This window comes from Halichoerus grypus, chromosome 13 (assembly GCF_964656455.1).
Source record: "Halichoerus grypus chromosome 13, mHalGry1.hap1.1, whole genome shotgun sequence".
In the NCBI taxonomy this organism is placed as follows: Eukaryota; Metazoa; Chordata; class Mammalia; order Carnivora; family Phocidae; genus Halichoerus; species Halichoerus grypus.
Window position 1 is genome coordinate 68,643,721 of NC_135724.1, and position 18,160 is coordinate 68,661,880.

General features: G+C 38.9%; 1 protein-coding gene across 2 annotated transcripts in view; it reads right to left on the minus strand.

Annotated features, from left to right (window-relative positions):
* SPECC1L (sperm antigen with calponin homology and coiled-coil domains 1 like) overlaps positions 1-18,160 on the minus strand; it is a 128,762-nt gene that overhangs the window by 17,306 nt on the left and 93,296 nt on the right. For both annotated transcript variants that reach the window (XM_036077942.2, XM_078060707.1), the window contains 2 exons: positions 17,470-17,626; positions 13,970-14,072 (listed from right to left, as the gene is read on the minus strand). In XM_036077942.2, coding sequence (XP_035933835.1) covers positions 13,970-14,072; positions 17,470-17,626 — 260 coding nt within the window. The remainder of the gene's footprint in view (positions 1-13,969; positions 14,073-17,469; positions 17,627-18,160) is intronic.

An 18,160-nucleotide genomic window follows, 5' to 3' on the forward strand; every position in this document is an offset into this window, starting at 1 on the left:
TTACCTGCTTCTACAAACAGAGAGGTCACCCTAAATTTCCTGAATGACCTCAGGCTAAACTCATTTGTGAAAAGCCAGAGCATCATATATATAACAAAATTAACCTGTCAAATTTCAACTCCTCTGTAGACTTCATATTGTTATGCTGGCAACACAACCAAAGTGAATGAAACACACACACACACACACACACACAATTTTCTCATGATGTCAGGCAGTAAAGGACTGTGTGTGCTATCTGATATATAAAGATTATTTGACCCGAATAATCTAATGATTCTGCTTTTAGCAAAATAACGAAGCAGCTCCTGAAAATGTTACTTATCTGATTTCTCCTCTATTTCTCGGCATTACTCATAAGAAAAATACCCATTTACTGGAAACTTAGTGAAGAGCCTGGGACCCTGCTGGGGAGACAGGGTGGTTAGTGGCAAGAGCCCAGGCTGGGTGTCCGGAGGCCCAGGTGTATGATCTCAGGCAAGCCTGCCACTTCCCCGATTTGCAGTTCCGTCACCTGAGACGTGAAACCACACCTGCGGGGTTCCTAGGGGTCATCTCAAGTCTGATGTTCTCCAACTTCTGAGAGTGGAATTGTGGGTGCTGATTCAGATTAAGTACCTCAAATTTTATCTAAGCAAACAAACTCCTGTGACAATTACTTTACAGCTAACCAAGAGCACAGGCAATCAAACCATGTTCCTACATTCAGCAGATTTTCTCTATGGGTGGGAATTCAATGGGGGAAAGAACGAGGGGACGAGGAAGAGAACCCAGAGTTAAGGAGAATGACAGGCCTCTCTGGCTCTGTTCAAACTCCTCAGGTCCCTCTCACTTCTCACACTTCCACAGGCCCATTCTGTCGATGAAGTCACGACAGGTACACGTGAGACTGCTATCGCTGGGTGCAGCCCACCATTCCTGAGTATCTTTCCACATTCAAGGGCCCTGAATGCAGCTCCGAAAGATGCTCGCAATGAGAAATGTAAGCATCAGCACCTTAAGAACTGGTGTCAGCTGGGGGGCAATCTTGACTGGGTAGTGTCACCTACCGCACACGCGAACATGGATCAAACGGGCATATCGTAATGCTATTAAGCAATTAATTTTAAAAAATTACAGCCTTGACATTTCTGGAAATAGATGTTAACCATGACTGTCAAATTATGTTTAAACAGAACCCAAGAAGTACATTGTGATTCTGGGAAAACTTTGTTTCCCAGCTGCTATGTTTGGCATTCAAAGGAATCCCCTGAAAACAGGAAACCACTCTTTCACTCCACTGTGACCATGAGGCCATCTGCCTAACGTCCGCTGTGTGCAGCAGAGAACACAGGCCCGTGAGGAGCCCTGAGATAAGAGCTCTGCGTAGACATGTGAACTTCACGCCAGGCTGCCGCCAGCTTCCCGGACAAGAAGGCCCAGAATGACCAGGCTGTGGCAGCGTGAATGGCTGCATGGAGAGAGCGGGTGGGTATATGCAAGTCTGCATAAAGACCGGGTGGGACTACAAACCTGCCATTCCCTTTCCCTTTGTTCAAGTATTTTTAACCCTTGGAACACAGTGATATTTACAAACAATAAGATCTTTCTGTATGGAAACTTAAGTTTCCAACCAAACTGACAATGTAAAATGAAAAAAAAAAAATTAGACTTTCAACCTAGATTCAATTCAGATCAAAACCCTTATCTACTGCCTGCACCTTTTTATTTTTTAACTTTGGGAAGTCATTCCTGTGACCTAAGATTCCAGTTATAGAAGAGGAAGTGAAACCATCTAAGCTTTGCGTTGACTATCAGGCATTCCAAATGTATTATTTTAACTGCACTCTATCTACTGGCAGAACTCCCAGCTTTCCTGACCTCTCCCATTCCACCCTCCCCTGCCTCAGTCCTAACTGGAATCACAAAGAGAGGACGCTAGGAAAGTGGAAAGGGAAGACAGGGAAGGAAGGACTGGGGGGGGAAGAGGCACTCCATGATGTTTCTGGCATGAGAGACTGAAGACCTCTCCGAAAAGGAAGGGGTGTATTAATGGAAATACCATTTGGACAGCACTGGACAGACCAGGGGCCGGGGGTCACAGGTACAGGGGACCCTTCTCTATTCCCTGTCTCAGCATGCAGTGTACCAGAGGAATCACAAGAAACATGAGCTTTTCAGGTAAGGAAAGCTACTTTATACAGAGAATTCACTCATCCCACAAGTTTTGGAATACTGGAAATGCAAAGTGGCCCAAGGGAGCGTGGCAAACGCCAGGTGCCTGGGCCACCCAGGTAGCCACTAGCAAGTTATCATATGAACACTTCATAAATTTATTACGAGAACTTCCTTTTCTATTTGTCTACAGACAGTCTAATATTTCAAAGGAAGCTGGGGGGTACTGAGCTATTTTTCTGTCCATTAGTTCTTACTCTATGGACTCTTCAGTCCACGGGGACACACAATTCTGGGAGAAGAAAGGCTAAGTGCTCCTTTGTTGTTGTTGCTTAGTGAAAGAGGGTCGGAGGAAAAGAAATCCAAAAAGGAAGCATGTGAGGAAACTTCCAGCTGTGGTGGAGCAGAGGTCAACAATTCCTCTCTCTAAAAAACAAACATAAAACTGGACGAAATTGTCAAAAATAATAATTTCAGGGCTCTGGAAATGAATCAAAGGCAAATAATTTCAGGTAAGAACAGTGGGAGTCTGTAGCCCTCATGCCTAAAATTGTTCTCATCTGTTTTCCTCTTTTATTTTTTAAAAAAACCATAACAATTAATAAAGCAATAATTATAGTACTATACTACTGGGTTTATAACACAGATAAATATAATACATATGACAATAACAGCACAAAGGAAGAGGGAAGAAAAGGACCTACATTAGAGCAAAAGTTGCTATATTTTACCATATTAAGTCAGAAAAACCTTAGATCAACTGGGACACCTTACATCAACTGGGATAAATCAACCTTAAATGTGTATTGTAATACCTAGAATAATCATTAGAAGAGTAACTTTAAAAATATGGTTATACTCGACTATGTGCTACCTGCAAAAAGTACACACTACAGACATATATACTACACTAAATGTAATCAAGAGAAAGAGTGGCTATATTAATATAAAACAAGGATTTCACAGCACAGAATATTCTCACGGATAAAGAAGGTCACTTCATAATGGCCGAGGTAAATTTCTCAAGAGGACATAACCCTTCATATTTATGTACTGGTAACAGTTTTAGAATACATTGTTAAAACTACAAGGAGAAGTAGAGAAATCTACAACTATAATCAAAAGATTGCAATATTCTTTGCTCAAAAATGGATAGACTAGGTAGCTAGAAAATAGAGATACAGAAGATATGATCAACAGTCAATGAATGGTATCTAATTAACATTTATAGAGCCTTTCTCCAACAACAGCGGACTAGCATTTTCTTAAACGATAGACCACATTCTGTGCCACAAAATGAGTCTCAATAAATTTAAAAGGATCCGAGTCATAGAAAGTACATTCTGACCATCATCAAATTTAGTTAGAAATCAGTAACAGAAATATCTCTGAAAAATCCTCAAGTGTTTGGAAACTAAATGAAATACTTCTAAATAATCCATGGATCAGAGAAGAAATCAAAACAGAAAAGTATTCTGAACTGAATGAAAATGAATCAAAATTTGTGGGATGCCATTAAATGAGTACTCTAGCAAGAAGTGTCTACAGCAAAAAAGAAGAAAAGCTTCAAATGATGACAACTCTACCTTAAGAAACTAAAGAAAAAGAGCAACTAAAACCCAAATAGTAAGCAGAAGAAAGGAAATAATAAAGACCAGAGCAAAAAGAAATGAAATAGAAAAAGAGAAATAATAAAGAAAATAAATTAAAAAACTGGTTCATTGAGAAGATAAATTTTATAAACCTCCAGCTAGATTAATAAGGAAGAAAGGGAGAATACATAAGTTGTGTTATCAGGAATGAGAGCAGAGATAACACTTCAGATTCTACAGATACCTAGGAGACGGGAATATTATGAACAACGTTATGCCAATAAATTCTACAACTCAGATGAAATGAACAGATTCCTTGAAAGACACAACTAGCCAAACCTCACTCAAGAAGAAACAGATAATCTGAATAGCCCTATGTCTCTAATAAAGAAACTGGATTTTGTAGTTAAAAATGTTCCTACAAAGACAACCAGTAAAGATGACTTCACTAGGGAATTCTACCAAATATTTAAGAAGGAAGTAATACCAACTGTAAATAAACTTTTCCAGAAAACTGAAGAAGAAAGAATTCTTCCCAACTTATTCTACGATCAACATTACTAATACCAAATCCTAGTAAAGACATTATTAACAAAGAAAATGCAGACCAGGGGCGCCTGGTCGTTAAGCGTCTGCCTTCGGCTCAGGTCATGATCCCAGGGTCCTGGGATCGAGCCCCACATCAGGCTCCCTGCTCAGTAGGAAACCTGCCTCTCTCTCTCCCACTCCCCCTGCTTGTGTTCCCTCTCTTGCTGTGTCTCTGTCATATAAATAAATAAAAGCTTTAATTAAAAAAAAAAAAAAACAGCAGACCAATATTCCTCATAGACATAGATGCAAAAATTCTAAACAAAATTTTAGCAAGTTGAATATGACTTGCTAAAAAGGATAACAGAACTAGGAAGAGTCTGTCCCAAGAATGCAAGGTTGGTTTACCACTCAAAATAAATTATCTTAAGCAAATAATGGATCAAAGAAGAATTCACAAGGGAAATTAGAAAATAGTAAGAGAAAAAGGAAAAGTAAAACCCAACATACCAAAACTTATGGGACACAGAGAAAGCAGTTTAAGGGAAGTTTATAGCAATAAACTCTTACACATTAAAAAAATAAGAAAGATCTCAAATCAACAAACTAACTTTAAAACTTAAGGAATTAGAAAAATAAGAACAAACTCAACCCAAAGTTAGCAGAAGAAAGTAAATAATAAAGATCAGAGCAGAGGTAAACAAAAGAAAATAGACAAACAATTGAAAAAAAATCAATGAAATCAAAAGTTGATTCATTAAAAAGTCAGCAAAATTCACAAACCTTTAGCTAGACTGACTCAGGAAAAAAGAGAGACGAGGCCTCAAATTATTAAAATAAGAAATGAAACTAAGTGAGAATATTACTACCAAGTTTAGGGAAAGGAAAAGGATTATAACAGAGTACTATAAACAACTGTCTGCCAACAAATTGGATTACTAGATGAAATGGGAAAATTCCTAGAAACACAAAGCCTATCAAGAATGAATTACAAAGAACAGAAAATCTGAACAGATATTTAACTAGTAAGATAACTGAATCAGTAACCGAAAAAAATCCCAGTAAAGGAAAGCCCTTGACCCGATGGCTTCACTGATAAATTCTACCCATTTAAAGAACCCCAATTCTTCTCAAACTTGTCCAAAAACTGAAGAGGAGGGAACACTTTCTATCTCATTTTATGAGGCCACCATTACCCTGATACCAAAGCCAGACAAAGACACTACCAGAGAACAATGCTCCAGACCAATATCTCTTATGAACACTGATGCAAAAATCTTCAACAAAATACTAGCAAACCAAATTCAGCAGCACATTAAAAGGATTATACACCATGACCAAGCAGGACTTATTCTTGGAATGCAAGGATGGTTCACAACATACAAAAATCTATTAATGTGATATACTAACTACATTTACAGAATAAAGGGGAAAAAAACCCACATGATCATCTCAGTTGGTACACAAAAAGCATATGACAAAATTCAACAACCTTCCATGATAAAAATACTTGAAAAATAGGAACAGAAAGAAACTACCTCCACACTACAAAAAGCTATATATGAAAAACCCACAGCAAACATCACACTCAATGGTGAAAAACTGAAAGCTCTTTTCTAAGCTGAGGAAGAACAAGCCAAGGATGTCTACCTTGGCCACTTCTACCCAACACAGTTCTGGGAGTTCTAGCCAGGGCAATTAGGGAAGAAAGAGAAATAAAAGGTGAGAAGAGAAGAAGTAAAATTATCTGTCTGCAGATGATATGATCTTCTATGTAGAAAACCCTAAACATTCTACCCACAAAAACTGTTCGATCTAATGAATTCACCAAAGTAGCAGGATCAAGGTCAACATACAAAAATCAGCTGCATTTCTATACACTAACAATGAACAACCTAAAAAGGAAATTACAAAATAATTCCATTTACAAGAGCATCAGAAAGAATAAAACAATTAGGAACCAACTTAATCCAGGAGGTGAAAGACTTGTACGATAAAACCTACAGAACACTGCTGAAAGTAAAGACATCCCATATTCATGGGTTGGAAGACTTAATACTATTATGATTTATTATACCCAAAGTGATCTATAGATTCAATGCAATTCCTATCAATGTCCCAATGACAATTTTTTTTACAAAAATAGCAAAACACTCCTAAAATCCATATGGAGTCTTAAGGGACCCTAAAGAGTCAAAACAATCTTGAAAAGGTAAGAACAAAGCTAGAGGACTCACAATTCCTGATTTCAAAACTTACTGCACAGCTCCAGCGATGAACATAGTGTGGTACTGGCAGAGGCAGACCTATATACCAATGGAGTAGAATAAAGGGACCAGAGACAAACCATAAGGTTTTAGAAGGTCAAGGAAATAAATAAACTGTGTATACAGTCAAATGAATTATCAAGGGTGCCAACATCATTCAATGGGGAGAGATGATTTTTCAATAAAATGGAGCTACAGTGGTTATCCTCCCGGCAGCAGCTTCTGCTGAATCTAAGTGGGCCTCCGTACACCTTACTTAGGACATGACAAACAACCTTGAGGGCAAAAGCTGGGTCAAACTGTTGAGTCTGCTAGTCTGGCATTGTCTTTCCCCTGGGATTTAGGATCCTCAAATATTGACTGTCTTAGTAGCTCTGGATTCGAATTTTAGCATCCTTACTCAGAGATTCTGAAACAAGGTCTGGACCACCGCTTTCTGTTTGGTCTCTGCCTCATACCACGAGTTGGCCAATACTCCCAACGGTTTAAAAAAGCAGGGGTAAATACGGAGCTCAAGTCAATGTGTTTTCTTTCTGCAATTTTGGCTCCTGCCAAATTGATCCTAGCTGCCTAGGTTAGTCCCCAATGCCTTTAAATACAAACACACACACACACACACACACACACACACACGCAAGCACTACTATTTTAAACAAAATCGTAATTCTCAGTAGAGTCTGGTCTGATATTCCAGCTAAACAGAAGTTTATATTTAGTTTTAATTACTGATGTATTCTTACGGACTAGACCATAATTTTCCCGAGAAGAGAAACTGTCTTTTTATTTCCTGATTCTGCTTTAACACCCAGAGCGCTATCTGGCACACACCTCAGTATGTATTTGACAAGTTAATTTTTCTATCAGGAAAAACTGTTAGAAAGCAAGTAAAGCACAGCACATAAAACATTACTTCCAAATCATTCAAGTCTGTCAGTTCTTCTGCCTCCAATGATCTCCACTAAGACATGTACAATCTTTTCTTCTGTAGCCCAAGCATTAATGAGCAAATCCCTCAATAAAACTGTGCATTCTTAATGCTTATTTGAGATTAAATTACCTTAGGCAGTTCTAAAAGCTTTTTTTTGCATTTACTAAAACTATTTTGTACTAGATTAAGTGATTTCATTATCTTTTGGATTAACTAATCCAATTCTAGGCATTTTATCAGAAAACAAAGATTTTTCATCCAAAGTAAAGCTCTCTTAAATTAACCTTTAGAGTCCCCTTGACTATATTCAGTTAGGTTTTTCCAGAACAAGAAAACAATGGTACACCAGAAGCTGCTCAATACAAATTTTAGAATCGAAGAAAATATACTGAAAGTATAAACTATTTTCTTGGTTACCTTATCAATCTGCTATTGTCAATCCCTAACCAAACAGCCAGAAGAACTGAAAGTAGTTGCCTCTGGGAAGCAGAAATTACAGAGGTTATGAAATAGGCCAATGGATTCGCACTTTTCCCTATAAGCACTTAAGAATTATTAATGTTAGCTGCATATTTAAATTAAATTTAAAAGCATAACTGTAGAAAAAATAAATAAAAACATAATGGGTACAAACTGAGACACTAATTTAAAAAACAAGGCAGATTTAATCCTTAAAGCAATAGTGCTGAAGGTTGTTTATGTGATGCCACGGACTCATGAGACAGCCTTGAGGCCATCATTTATCCTGTGGGGCTTTTCAGTCCCACATTTGTAAACCTAACAGTAAATCAGAATGCCAAGGCCCTTTCAACAGTAATAATTCTAGTATTCTAAAACTTCAGTAAACAGTAAGTGGCAGGACACAATTTAAAAGAGAATATGTACTTGTTAGATAAAAGGCAAATTCACAAGGGCTTATTTTGTAATGGATGGTTAATGAAGTTATAGTGATTAGCACAATTATTTTAGGATGACTCGTAAGAGAGTTAAAGGAAGATGATATGGTATTAGGGAATCTATCTCCGTTGATGAGACAGCTCCTACGACATAAAGCATGCATGGTCCAAGCATTAATGCTGCATCTGGGGCCCGAGAGAGCAGTATGTGCTGAGTGTCACGTAACGGCTCCTGTTCTAGTGAGCTGGTCAAGTGTCACAACCCGCCCTCTCCTGCAGACTGTGAGTAGTCAGAGACCACAAGAAAGTGGTCCCAAACTGCTGGCTCCAAAGGATGGGCATGCTCATCCATATTTACAGCTAGATAAGGAAAGGATTCTGGCACTTCTTATATGGCTCTTGACAAATTAAGAGCTCTATCAGATATATCTTTCCATTTACTAAAAGATTATGCATTTTGGACTGTCCAATTTTAACTCACAGACTTTGAAATAAAAGAACCAGCATCCTACCTACTTTTAAACAGCAAGAATAGAGATCTGTCTTGCAGGAAACAAAAGCAAGACAAACAAAAAAGCCATACATATGTATCGTTACAGAAGTGTCCATAGGAAGTAAAGAAAGGGGAAATTGGGTTCGTAGCATAAGACTGTCTAGCATCCAGAAAGGTTTTTCTTTTTGTATGTTAAATATTCTGTTTTGCATATTTCCTCCTGCACTGTAAGTACCCACTAAATGGAAAAAACTTGAAATTATTAATTGAAGTTTTTAAGTTTTTGAATTGATTTGTATTTTTTTTTTTAAACAGTTGGAGTACCTCTAAATAAATGTTTCTTTATAAGAGCAGCAATATGGGTGGGGTGTCTGTGTAATGTCTAACCAACACAGCAGAAAGATAAGAGGAAATCTTTGGTATGCCCATTTCTAAAAGTCTTAATGGGGGAACCATCTGGAACCAGCTGCACGACAAATCCCACGTTCACCTAAACCTCAAGGGTTTCCTCGTGGGTATAAGAACAGACAGATGCCAACAGGGTGTGACCATTTCCCACGCTGCAAATGCCTAAGCAGCACACGGAGTTTGGAACTCCACAGGACCTCGAGGCCCCCCGGCGGCTTTCCTCAAAGCATCCGCGGATTAGCCTCTCTTCTCCCCCTCGCTTTCCCCAGAATTCTATTTTTTTTTTTTTTTAACCAATACAATGTCCCTAAAAATCATAGAGCCACAGAATTTAGGTGGGAAGGAACCAAGAGACAATTGTTAAATTACTGATTTAATGTTGGAATCATCTCCATCAACTTGATTATTTAACTTTTTAATCAACTTGATACATGGCAAAGTTCTATAACCAAGGGGAAGTAATTTATAATTACCTAAAATTACTCAACTGACATAGCAGTCTAAGAAAATGTAGTTTATGTTACCAGACAGCACCCAATGCTATCAAAGAAAATAATAATTTAAAAATCTATTAAACGTATAAGTCAATGCTAGAGAATGTGCATGACTGCCTCAGTTACTCCTCCATTTTACGGAAGAGAAAAGTGAGGCTCAAAGAAGCTAAGTAATTTGCATGAGGTCACACAGTAGGGGCAGAGCTGACACTCAAGTCCACGGCCTTAATTACTACTCTATGTGTGATTCTCAGTGTGATCAATGCATCACCTGCAGTACTTGTACAAATGCAGACCCCAGGGTCTCACTTTATACCTCTAGAATCACAAATCTGTAGGTGTGGTTCTCAGGAATCTGCATTTTCCCCACAATTTTCCCAGTTTTTTACACACAGGGTTGAGAACCGCAGTTACAAAAATGAACTTCTAATGTATTCCATTACATTCAATATATAGGTTCAGACAGTTAGTCAGCTTTGTCATGTGCTGAGCCTTATGCCAGATGCTAGAGAGGCAAAAACGAGCTCACAAGTCTAGAAAGGAAGACAGACATGCAAACTGACAACTTTAGTACCCTTGTGATACACCCTGTGGAGTTTGGGAACACAGGGAAAATGAACTACAGATGCAAAGACCCCCAAAGAATATGCCCTGAAGTAGAGCAAACACTGTCCTGAAGTCAAGGAAGAACTAGGCTCCCTCGTTTCTGTGAGGAGGGAGTGGAATGTGTGAAGATGAACCCCTACAGGGGTGAAGCAGGGACACAAACTATTTTGCATAGATGCTGTTTTCTAAGCTGAAGGGGCAGACACTCCCCAGATGGAAGGGGTGGAGTGAGAGGATGGGAGGCATTCGGGACCAAGGTGAGACTAGGGAGTTCACAAGAATGAAGAGTCAATAAGGCTATGCAAGGGGATCACAGGGGATCATTGATCTCCATACTGAGGATCTTGGACTATAATTGCATGGCCTTTAAAGAGGAAGTAGCTTCCAGATCACAATTTCAAACCAGTTTGGCAGCAGAGTAGAAGATAGACAGGAGCATGAGGAAAATTACTTATGTCCATGCAAAAACTTATACACAGTGTTCATTGCAGCATAAATGTTAACAGCCAAAACAACCAAAATGTCCATCAACAGATGAATGGAAAACATGTGGTATAGCCAAACAATGGAATATTATTTGGCCATAAAAAGGAATAAAGTACTGACAACACAAGCCACAACATGGATGAACCCTGAAAACATGATACTAAATGAAAGAAGCCAGTCACAAAGGCCCCCATACTGTGTGATTCCATTTATATGAAATGTCCAGGATAGGCAAATATATGGCGATAGAAAGTAGATTAGTGCTTGCCTATAGAGCCAAGTGAGGACTGACTGCTAATGGTTACAGCATTTTTTTGGATTGATGAAAATATTCTAAAATTGACTGTGGTCAGTTTTACAAAACCCTGTGACTATACCAAAAGCCACTAAAATGTGTATCTTAGGTGGGTAAATTGTATCTTATGTGAATATTTCAATTTAAAAAACCATAATGAGGGGCGCCTGGGTGGCTCAGTCGGTTAAGCGGCTGCCTTCAGCTCAGGTCATGATCCCAAGGTCCTGGGATCGAGCCCCACATCGGGCTCCCTGCTCGGCGGGGAGCCTGCTTCTCCCTCTGCCTGCTGCTCCCCCTGCTTGTGTTCTCTCTCTCTAATAAACAAATAAAATCTTTAAAAAAAAAAAAAACCATAATGAAAAAAATCAAGTGGATGTGCAATATTGACTCATGTCTGAGATTTCAGTCTTAGATCAAACTTGTAGCCATCAGCATTGATCCTCTGGCCATTCATCAAAGCTGAGAGTATCTGTTTTACACCTGCTTTCAGATCTGGAGTATTTTAATCTTTTATGCTGGAGCTTCCTGTCTGGCTTCTTTCACTTAGCATAATATTTTCAAAGTTCATTCATGTTGTAGCATGCAACAAAACTTCCAATCCATGAACATGGGACGTCTTTCCATTTATTTAGATTTTCTTTAATTTCTTTCAGAAATGTTTTCTAGTTTTCGGTGTACAAGCCTTGTCCTCCCCTTGGTTAAATTTATTTGTAAGTACTTTATTCTTTTTTTAAGTACTTTATTCTTTTTGATGCTACTGTAAAGTGAAGTATTGTTTTAACTTCATTTTCAGTTTTCATTACTAGCATATAGAAATGCAAGTGATGGGGCACCTGGGTGGCTCAGTTAGTTAAATGTGTCCAACTCTTGATTTCAGCTTAGGTCATGATCTCAGGGTTGTGAGATCAAGCCCTACACTGGACTCCATGCTGGGCATAGAGCCTGCTTAGGATTCTCTCTCTGTCCCCCCCACCCCCCACCAAAATCACTCTCTCCCTCTTAAAAAAAAAAAAAAGAAATACAAGTGATTTTAGTATACTGACCTTGCACCCTGCAATTCTTTCTTCTTTAGTCATTTTTTTTTTAAGATTTTATTTATTTATTTGGGGACGGGGGGAGGAGCAGAGGGAGGAGGAGAAGGACAAGCAGACTCTGCACTGAGTATGGAGCCTGACATGGGGCTTGATCCCAGGACTCTCAGATCATGACCTGAGCCGAAACCAAGAGTCAGACACCCAAACAACTGAGCCACCCAGGCGCCCCCTTCTTGAGTCATTTTTGATAATGTATTTCTAAGAATTTGTCCTTTTACATCTCGGTTATCCAATGTGTCAGCGTACAGCTGGACATAGTATTCCCTTTTAAGTATTCCTCTTATTATTATTATTATTATTAAGTAAATAAGTATTCCTTATTTCTGTGAGGTCACTAGGAACGTCCCCTATTTTATTCCTGATTTTTAGTCTGCTCTCTTTTTTCCTTTGTCCATCTAGCTAAAGGTTTGTCAATTTGTTGATCTTTTCAAAGAACCAGCTTTTGTTTTCATTAATCTTTTCTACTGTTTTGTCTGCTCTAATCTTTATTTCTTTCTTTCTGATTGCTTTGGTTTAGTTTACTCTTCTTTTTCTACTTTCTTAAAGTGAAAGGTCAGATTACTGATTTCAGATTTTTCTTTTTAAAGGCAGGTGTTTATGGCTATAAACTTCTCTCAGAGAGATGCTCCCAATGCCTCCTGTAAATTTCAGTATGTTGTATTTCACTTTCACTCTCCTTATTTTCTAATTTCCCTTGTGATTTATTCTTTGGCCCACTGGTTATTTAGAATTTGTGTTTTAATTTCCACTTAGTTGTGAATTTTCCTTCTGTTATACACTTCTAATTTCATTTCACTGTGGTCAGAAAAGATACTTGATATAATCTCAATCTTTGTTCAAATTTATTGAGACATTTTATGACCCAACATATACCCTACCCTATCCTGTAATGTTCTATGTGCACCTGAGAAGAATCTGATTCTGCTGTGGTTGGGTAGGTCTGGTTATATAGATATGTGTTATGTGTGTATATATATATATATGTATACATATATATGTATACACACACATATATACATATATACACATATATAGTATCTAGTATCAAGTTCAAGTCTTATATGTCCTTGTTGATTTTCTACTTATATTCCGATCATTTACTTTTATTTTTTTTTGCTAAGTAATTTTTTATTGCAGTAAAATATACATAAAATATATATAACATAAAATTTATCATTTTAACCATTAATGAAAATATTAATTTAAAGTAAAATAGATATGGGGTGCCTGAGTGGCTCAGTCGTTAAGCGTCTGCCTTCAGCTCAGGTCATGATCCCAGAGTCCTGGGATTGAGTCCCGCATCGGGCTCTCTGCTCAGCGGGAAGCCTGCTTCTCCCTCTCCCACTCCCCCTACTTGTGTTCCCTCTCTCGCTGTGTCTCTCTCTGTCACATAAATAAATAAAATCTTTAAAAATAAAGTTAAATAAATATATTTTTACTCTTAGTTCAGATGAGATCTCAATGAAGGCAGTTAACAGGACTCAATTAAGAAAGGGTTATAGAATAGCTGAATAAAAGTACTGGAAAGATTAGCTACTCTGGAAAGGTAAAAAATGGATGCCATCCAAGTGACACTCAGCCAAGTCTGGGATAGACTTTGTGCTGAATGTGTTCTTAAAATTCAGCATAGGATTCCCCATCTTAATGAGATATGTAGCGAGCTATGACACTCTAGCACCTGGTGTGGCCACTGCTCACGTGGGACAAAGGAACCATATGAGTAATTACCTGGTAGCCTTCTGTTTTCTTCTGACACCACTTCAGCAAGGCGTTCCTCTTTGAACCTCCATATTCTCTCGCCAATGCTGACAGAGGGTCCTTCCTTTCTTCCCTAAGTGAAAACAAGGAACCCAAAGTTAAAATATTTTTTATTTGAGCTCCATTATAAACCAGAAATCCCACAAAGAAGAGAACAGTGTCGGTTTGCATTTTTTGAATAGGATAATTGCACACACTGAGACATCTAATGGTAAGATGTGTCTTCACTCATTTGATTTTACTTACCGATTTTTACAGGGCCCTCACAGACCCATCACTGTCGGGGTTTCTGCTGTCTGAAGGGAGGGACTCTATTATCCACACGGAAACTGGCAAAGACTCCGCACAACGTGCATTCACAACTACTGGAACGCACTCCGGAATGCTCGGAAGAGGGAAAATAACCTGACACTGGCAGAACCCGACAGCTGGCACGGCCGCCTTTCACCCCGCATCCTACCCTTCCATAATCCTTATGCTTTAGTTTTATTTTACTCATTTTTGTTTCCAACCTTTTATGTCCTCAATCATTTCCTCTTTTTTAAAAACAAATCACTTATTGTAAATACAAAGGGCAAGATTATGCAAGGTGAAGGATTATAAGGCACTCCTACCTTTAGGTGCTTACAACTGGGGGAAGCAGAGAAGACAACAGATGGCAACAAATATCCATAAAACATCTCAAATGTGTTTACTGCTACGTTATACACTCTTTATTGACTATAGGTAATTGGAATTTTATCTTGCATAGAAAAATGGGATTTTTCTGTAAATTCACTCACTCATTCAATACCTCCTTATACACCACTTTGCCAGGCAGTGTGCAAGTGCTGGGCAATGGGTAGTGAACAACACAGGGTCCCTGCTCCTTGAGGAACTTCAGAGTTTACTATAAGACAGATATATGTAGAAAGAAAAGAAAAGAAAGAGAAAGAAAATCCAACAATGGCCACTTACAACTCATTTCTTAAAAATATACGTAGGGTACTTTTGGGCACTGTCAATTTCCTTGGAGGAAGAACAAATATCCTGCTCCAGATGAGACAATGAATCAAGATTTTGGGATCACTCTGATGTTGATGCAAGGGAGGCATACAAGCCTACATATCCTGGACCAAATCCTTCCTTTTAGTAACTACTTTGGGACTACCTGGAGGGAGAGTACTTCTAAAATAACCTGCTCCTTCACAAGTGGCATACCCTTGAAAGCCTGGTCTAGTTTTTAGTGATTACTTTATAAATAAAGCAGAGATTCTATCCCACACTCCATAAACTTAGTCCAATAAGTGTCCCAAAGGTTATTATGTTACAAGCGGCTTAGTATTGTTCAGCGCACTGACTCTGTCTGTAATCACCCTCCAAAATAAGTTAGGAAATAAAGAGTATACATTTAGAACTGAAGCTTTTACAATTGAGAGGTGCACTGAAGCAGCATCGGTCTGATTTATCTTAGAACCAGAAGTAAAATACAAAAATTTCCAACCAGCAGTTAAAACTGCTGCCTTGAAGAAATATACTTTTATGCTTGCATGCCAGCCCACCAGACTCCTGCTTTGGTTTAAAAAGTTCAAAGTCTGTTATAATACCACCGAGCACAGGAAAAGAGAATGAAGATAAAGTTAAGATATGTGAATGAACACAAAAAAGCAAGCAAATAAATAAATAAATAAATAAATAAATCTCCATCATGCTCAAACTAAAACTACTATAATCAATGTGAAAGGTTTATTCTGGCTCACACCAGGTCTATTTGTTTACAGAAACAGCTTAAAAAGCATCAAAGAAGAGTAATTCTATGGACTACAACGAGAAGCTGCAAAAAAAGATCCTTCCAAAGCCAGGGGGGTCATCTCTCATAACTTCTTCATTGTAAGAGGAAGACACTTTCGGGGTGCCTGGGTGGCTCAGTCATTAAGCCTCTGCCTTCGGCTCAGGTCATGATCCCAGGGTCCTGGGATCGAGCCCCGCATCGGGCTCCCTGCTCAGTGGGAGCCTGCTTCTCCCTCTCCCCCTCCCCCTGCTTGTGCTCCCTCTCTTGTTATCTCTCTCTCTGTCAAATAAATAAATAAAATCTCTAAAAAGAAAAAAAAAAAAAGATGAAGACACTTTCCAGGAGATGCCTTGTTGAAAATCACAGCTTCTGAGTAGGGAAGCCAGGAAGAGTGGGTGCCCTTCCCACAGGCACACTGCAGGTAGCCTACCACCCAGGACAGAGACAAGCATGGACAGTGCTCTCCCTGCATCAGCTTGGGCAGAGCCAAGAGCTACCCTCATCACTGCACCCCTACTTGCTCGGATGGCGCACTGTTGACGGGACCACTATTCTAAGGGGCTGGGCCCCTAGAGGCAGGGCTTTAAACTCAAGTATATAATTTGAGTTTGACAGGCCAACTATTCCATTTTATCCAATATGAGGATAAAATGGAATGTCAATATAAAGCTAAGGTTCTGAAACCTACTCCTATCCCTCCTTCAATTCTTCTCAATACACTTCAATATCCCTATAACAATGTATGCTTCATTTCTGACATGTTTTTTTTCCTCTAAATGATAACTACTTCTTAATCCCAAGTGGCTTCTGACATAAGAGAAATACAAATAAAATATACTATTCCATTTTCAGGTATTGTTTATCAGTGATCAGTGTGGCATCATGTCCTCAGCTTCCAATCTAAAACAATTAGAGTCCCCTTTGGTAGCTCTCCTTCTTTCATTCTTTTTCTGGACATCTGTTTGCCAGAATCAATCATCTTTCCCTTTGAAAAGCCTCCAGAGTCCCAACCTCCCTTCATCATTTCCACTGCTATCATCCTGATCCGGGCTTGGTATCTTTGTCCCAGAAACATCATAATGTCATTTTAGTTGTGTTCCCCAACTTTTGTCCACAACAGAAGAATCCCTGAATCACCTTCTCACATTGATTTACTTACCCCACTTTATAGCTACTACCACATCCAAGTGACTCAATTGGACTATAAAGAGGTTCCATGTCTAGCCACACACTACTGTCAATCTTTTCCAGCCCCTGGATGTGGTAGGTCCACACCTTCCTCTGGCCTTCTGTACCCATCCTCTGTGCATGTGCAGTACCCCCTACCCACAGCTCCCTAACCCTCAGTTACTCACCCTTCTATACGTTGGCTCACGTCACTGACCTTGCCAAAGATACCAGCCCGCCCTCCCCACCCAGACGCCGCTCCTCTCGGAAGCCTTCCCTAACCCTCCACCCAAGCCCAATATTCCGATTCTACAACGCTTACTTTTGGGGAAAGGAACCATCTCTTTTACATTGCCTTTCTTTTTATTGTACCATCTTACCCAATTCTGGGAATAGAAGAGATGAGAAAACATTTAATAAGACACAAAGAAAAAAATCAGCACTCGACTGCCATTATTTTACAACCTGATCATCAATCTCCAAAGGCCAGGAGAGGTATGCATGAAATGCATCAGTATTAACTGTTCTTTACCTTATCCGACTTCGGGTGGTGGGGGTAACAGATGCCGTGGGAGAGGAGGACAGGGAAAGCTGTGGAGACGTGGTTCCCATAGCCATAAGAGAGGCCGGCGACGCTCCCTCAGGTGCAGAGATGTCTCGTTTCATCTCTTCACTACTTCGTCGAGACACTGATTGTGAGAAATAGTCATTATGCATTTTATAGAAATCTAGAAAAACATTTACTTTTATAAAACACTTTTAAATTGAGTTGAGATATTTTCTTCAGCAGATTCCAAAAAGAGCAGAAATTACCATATATGAGGAAAAACTAACATTTTCTTTATCATACTGGTAACTTGAAAGGATTTATTTCTTTCACTAAGAAAACTGTAAAAAAGATACAGCAGTTGAGATATGCACTGAACCCCACATTCCCTGAAGGTAGGAGTGTGTCTTATCCATCCCCATTAACACTCACAGAACCTATGTAGCATATAGTTGAGTATTCCAGAAATGTTCGTTTAATCACAAATACAATGAAAACCAAAGGCTAATTAAAGCAATACTTGGCTACTATTCACTGTCAACTAAAATAAACTTAACCTTTCTACACTTAGCCAAGATACCATTAAAAGGAAAGAAAGGAAAGATACTTCATTTCAGGGCCACACTTAATTCTGGATCAGGCCATGTTTCTAAAAACATGAACCAGTGAGACAAAC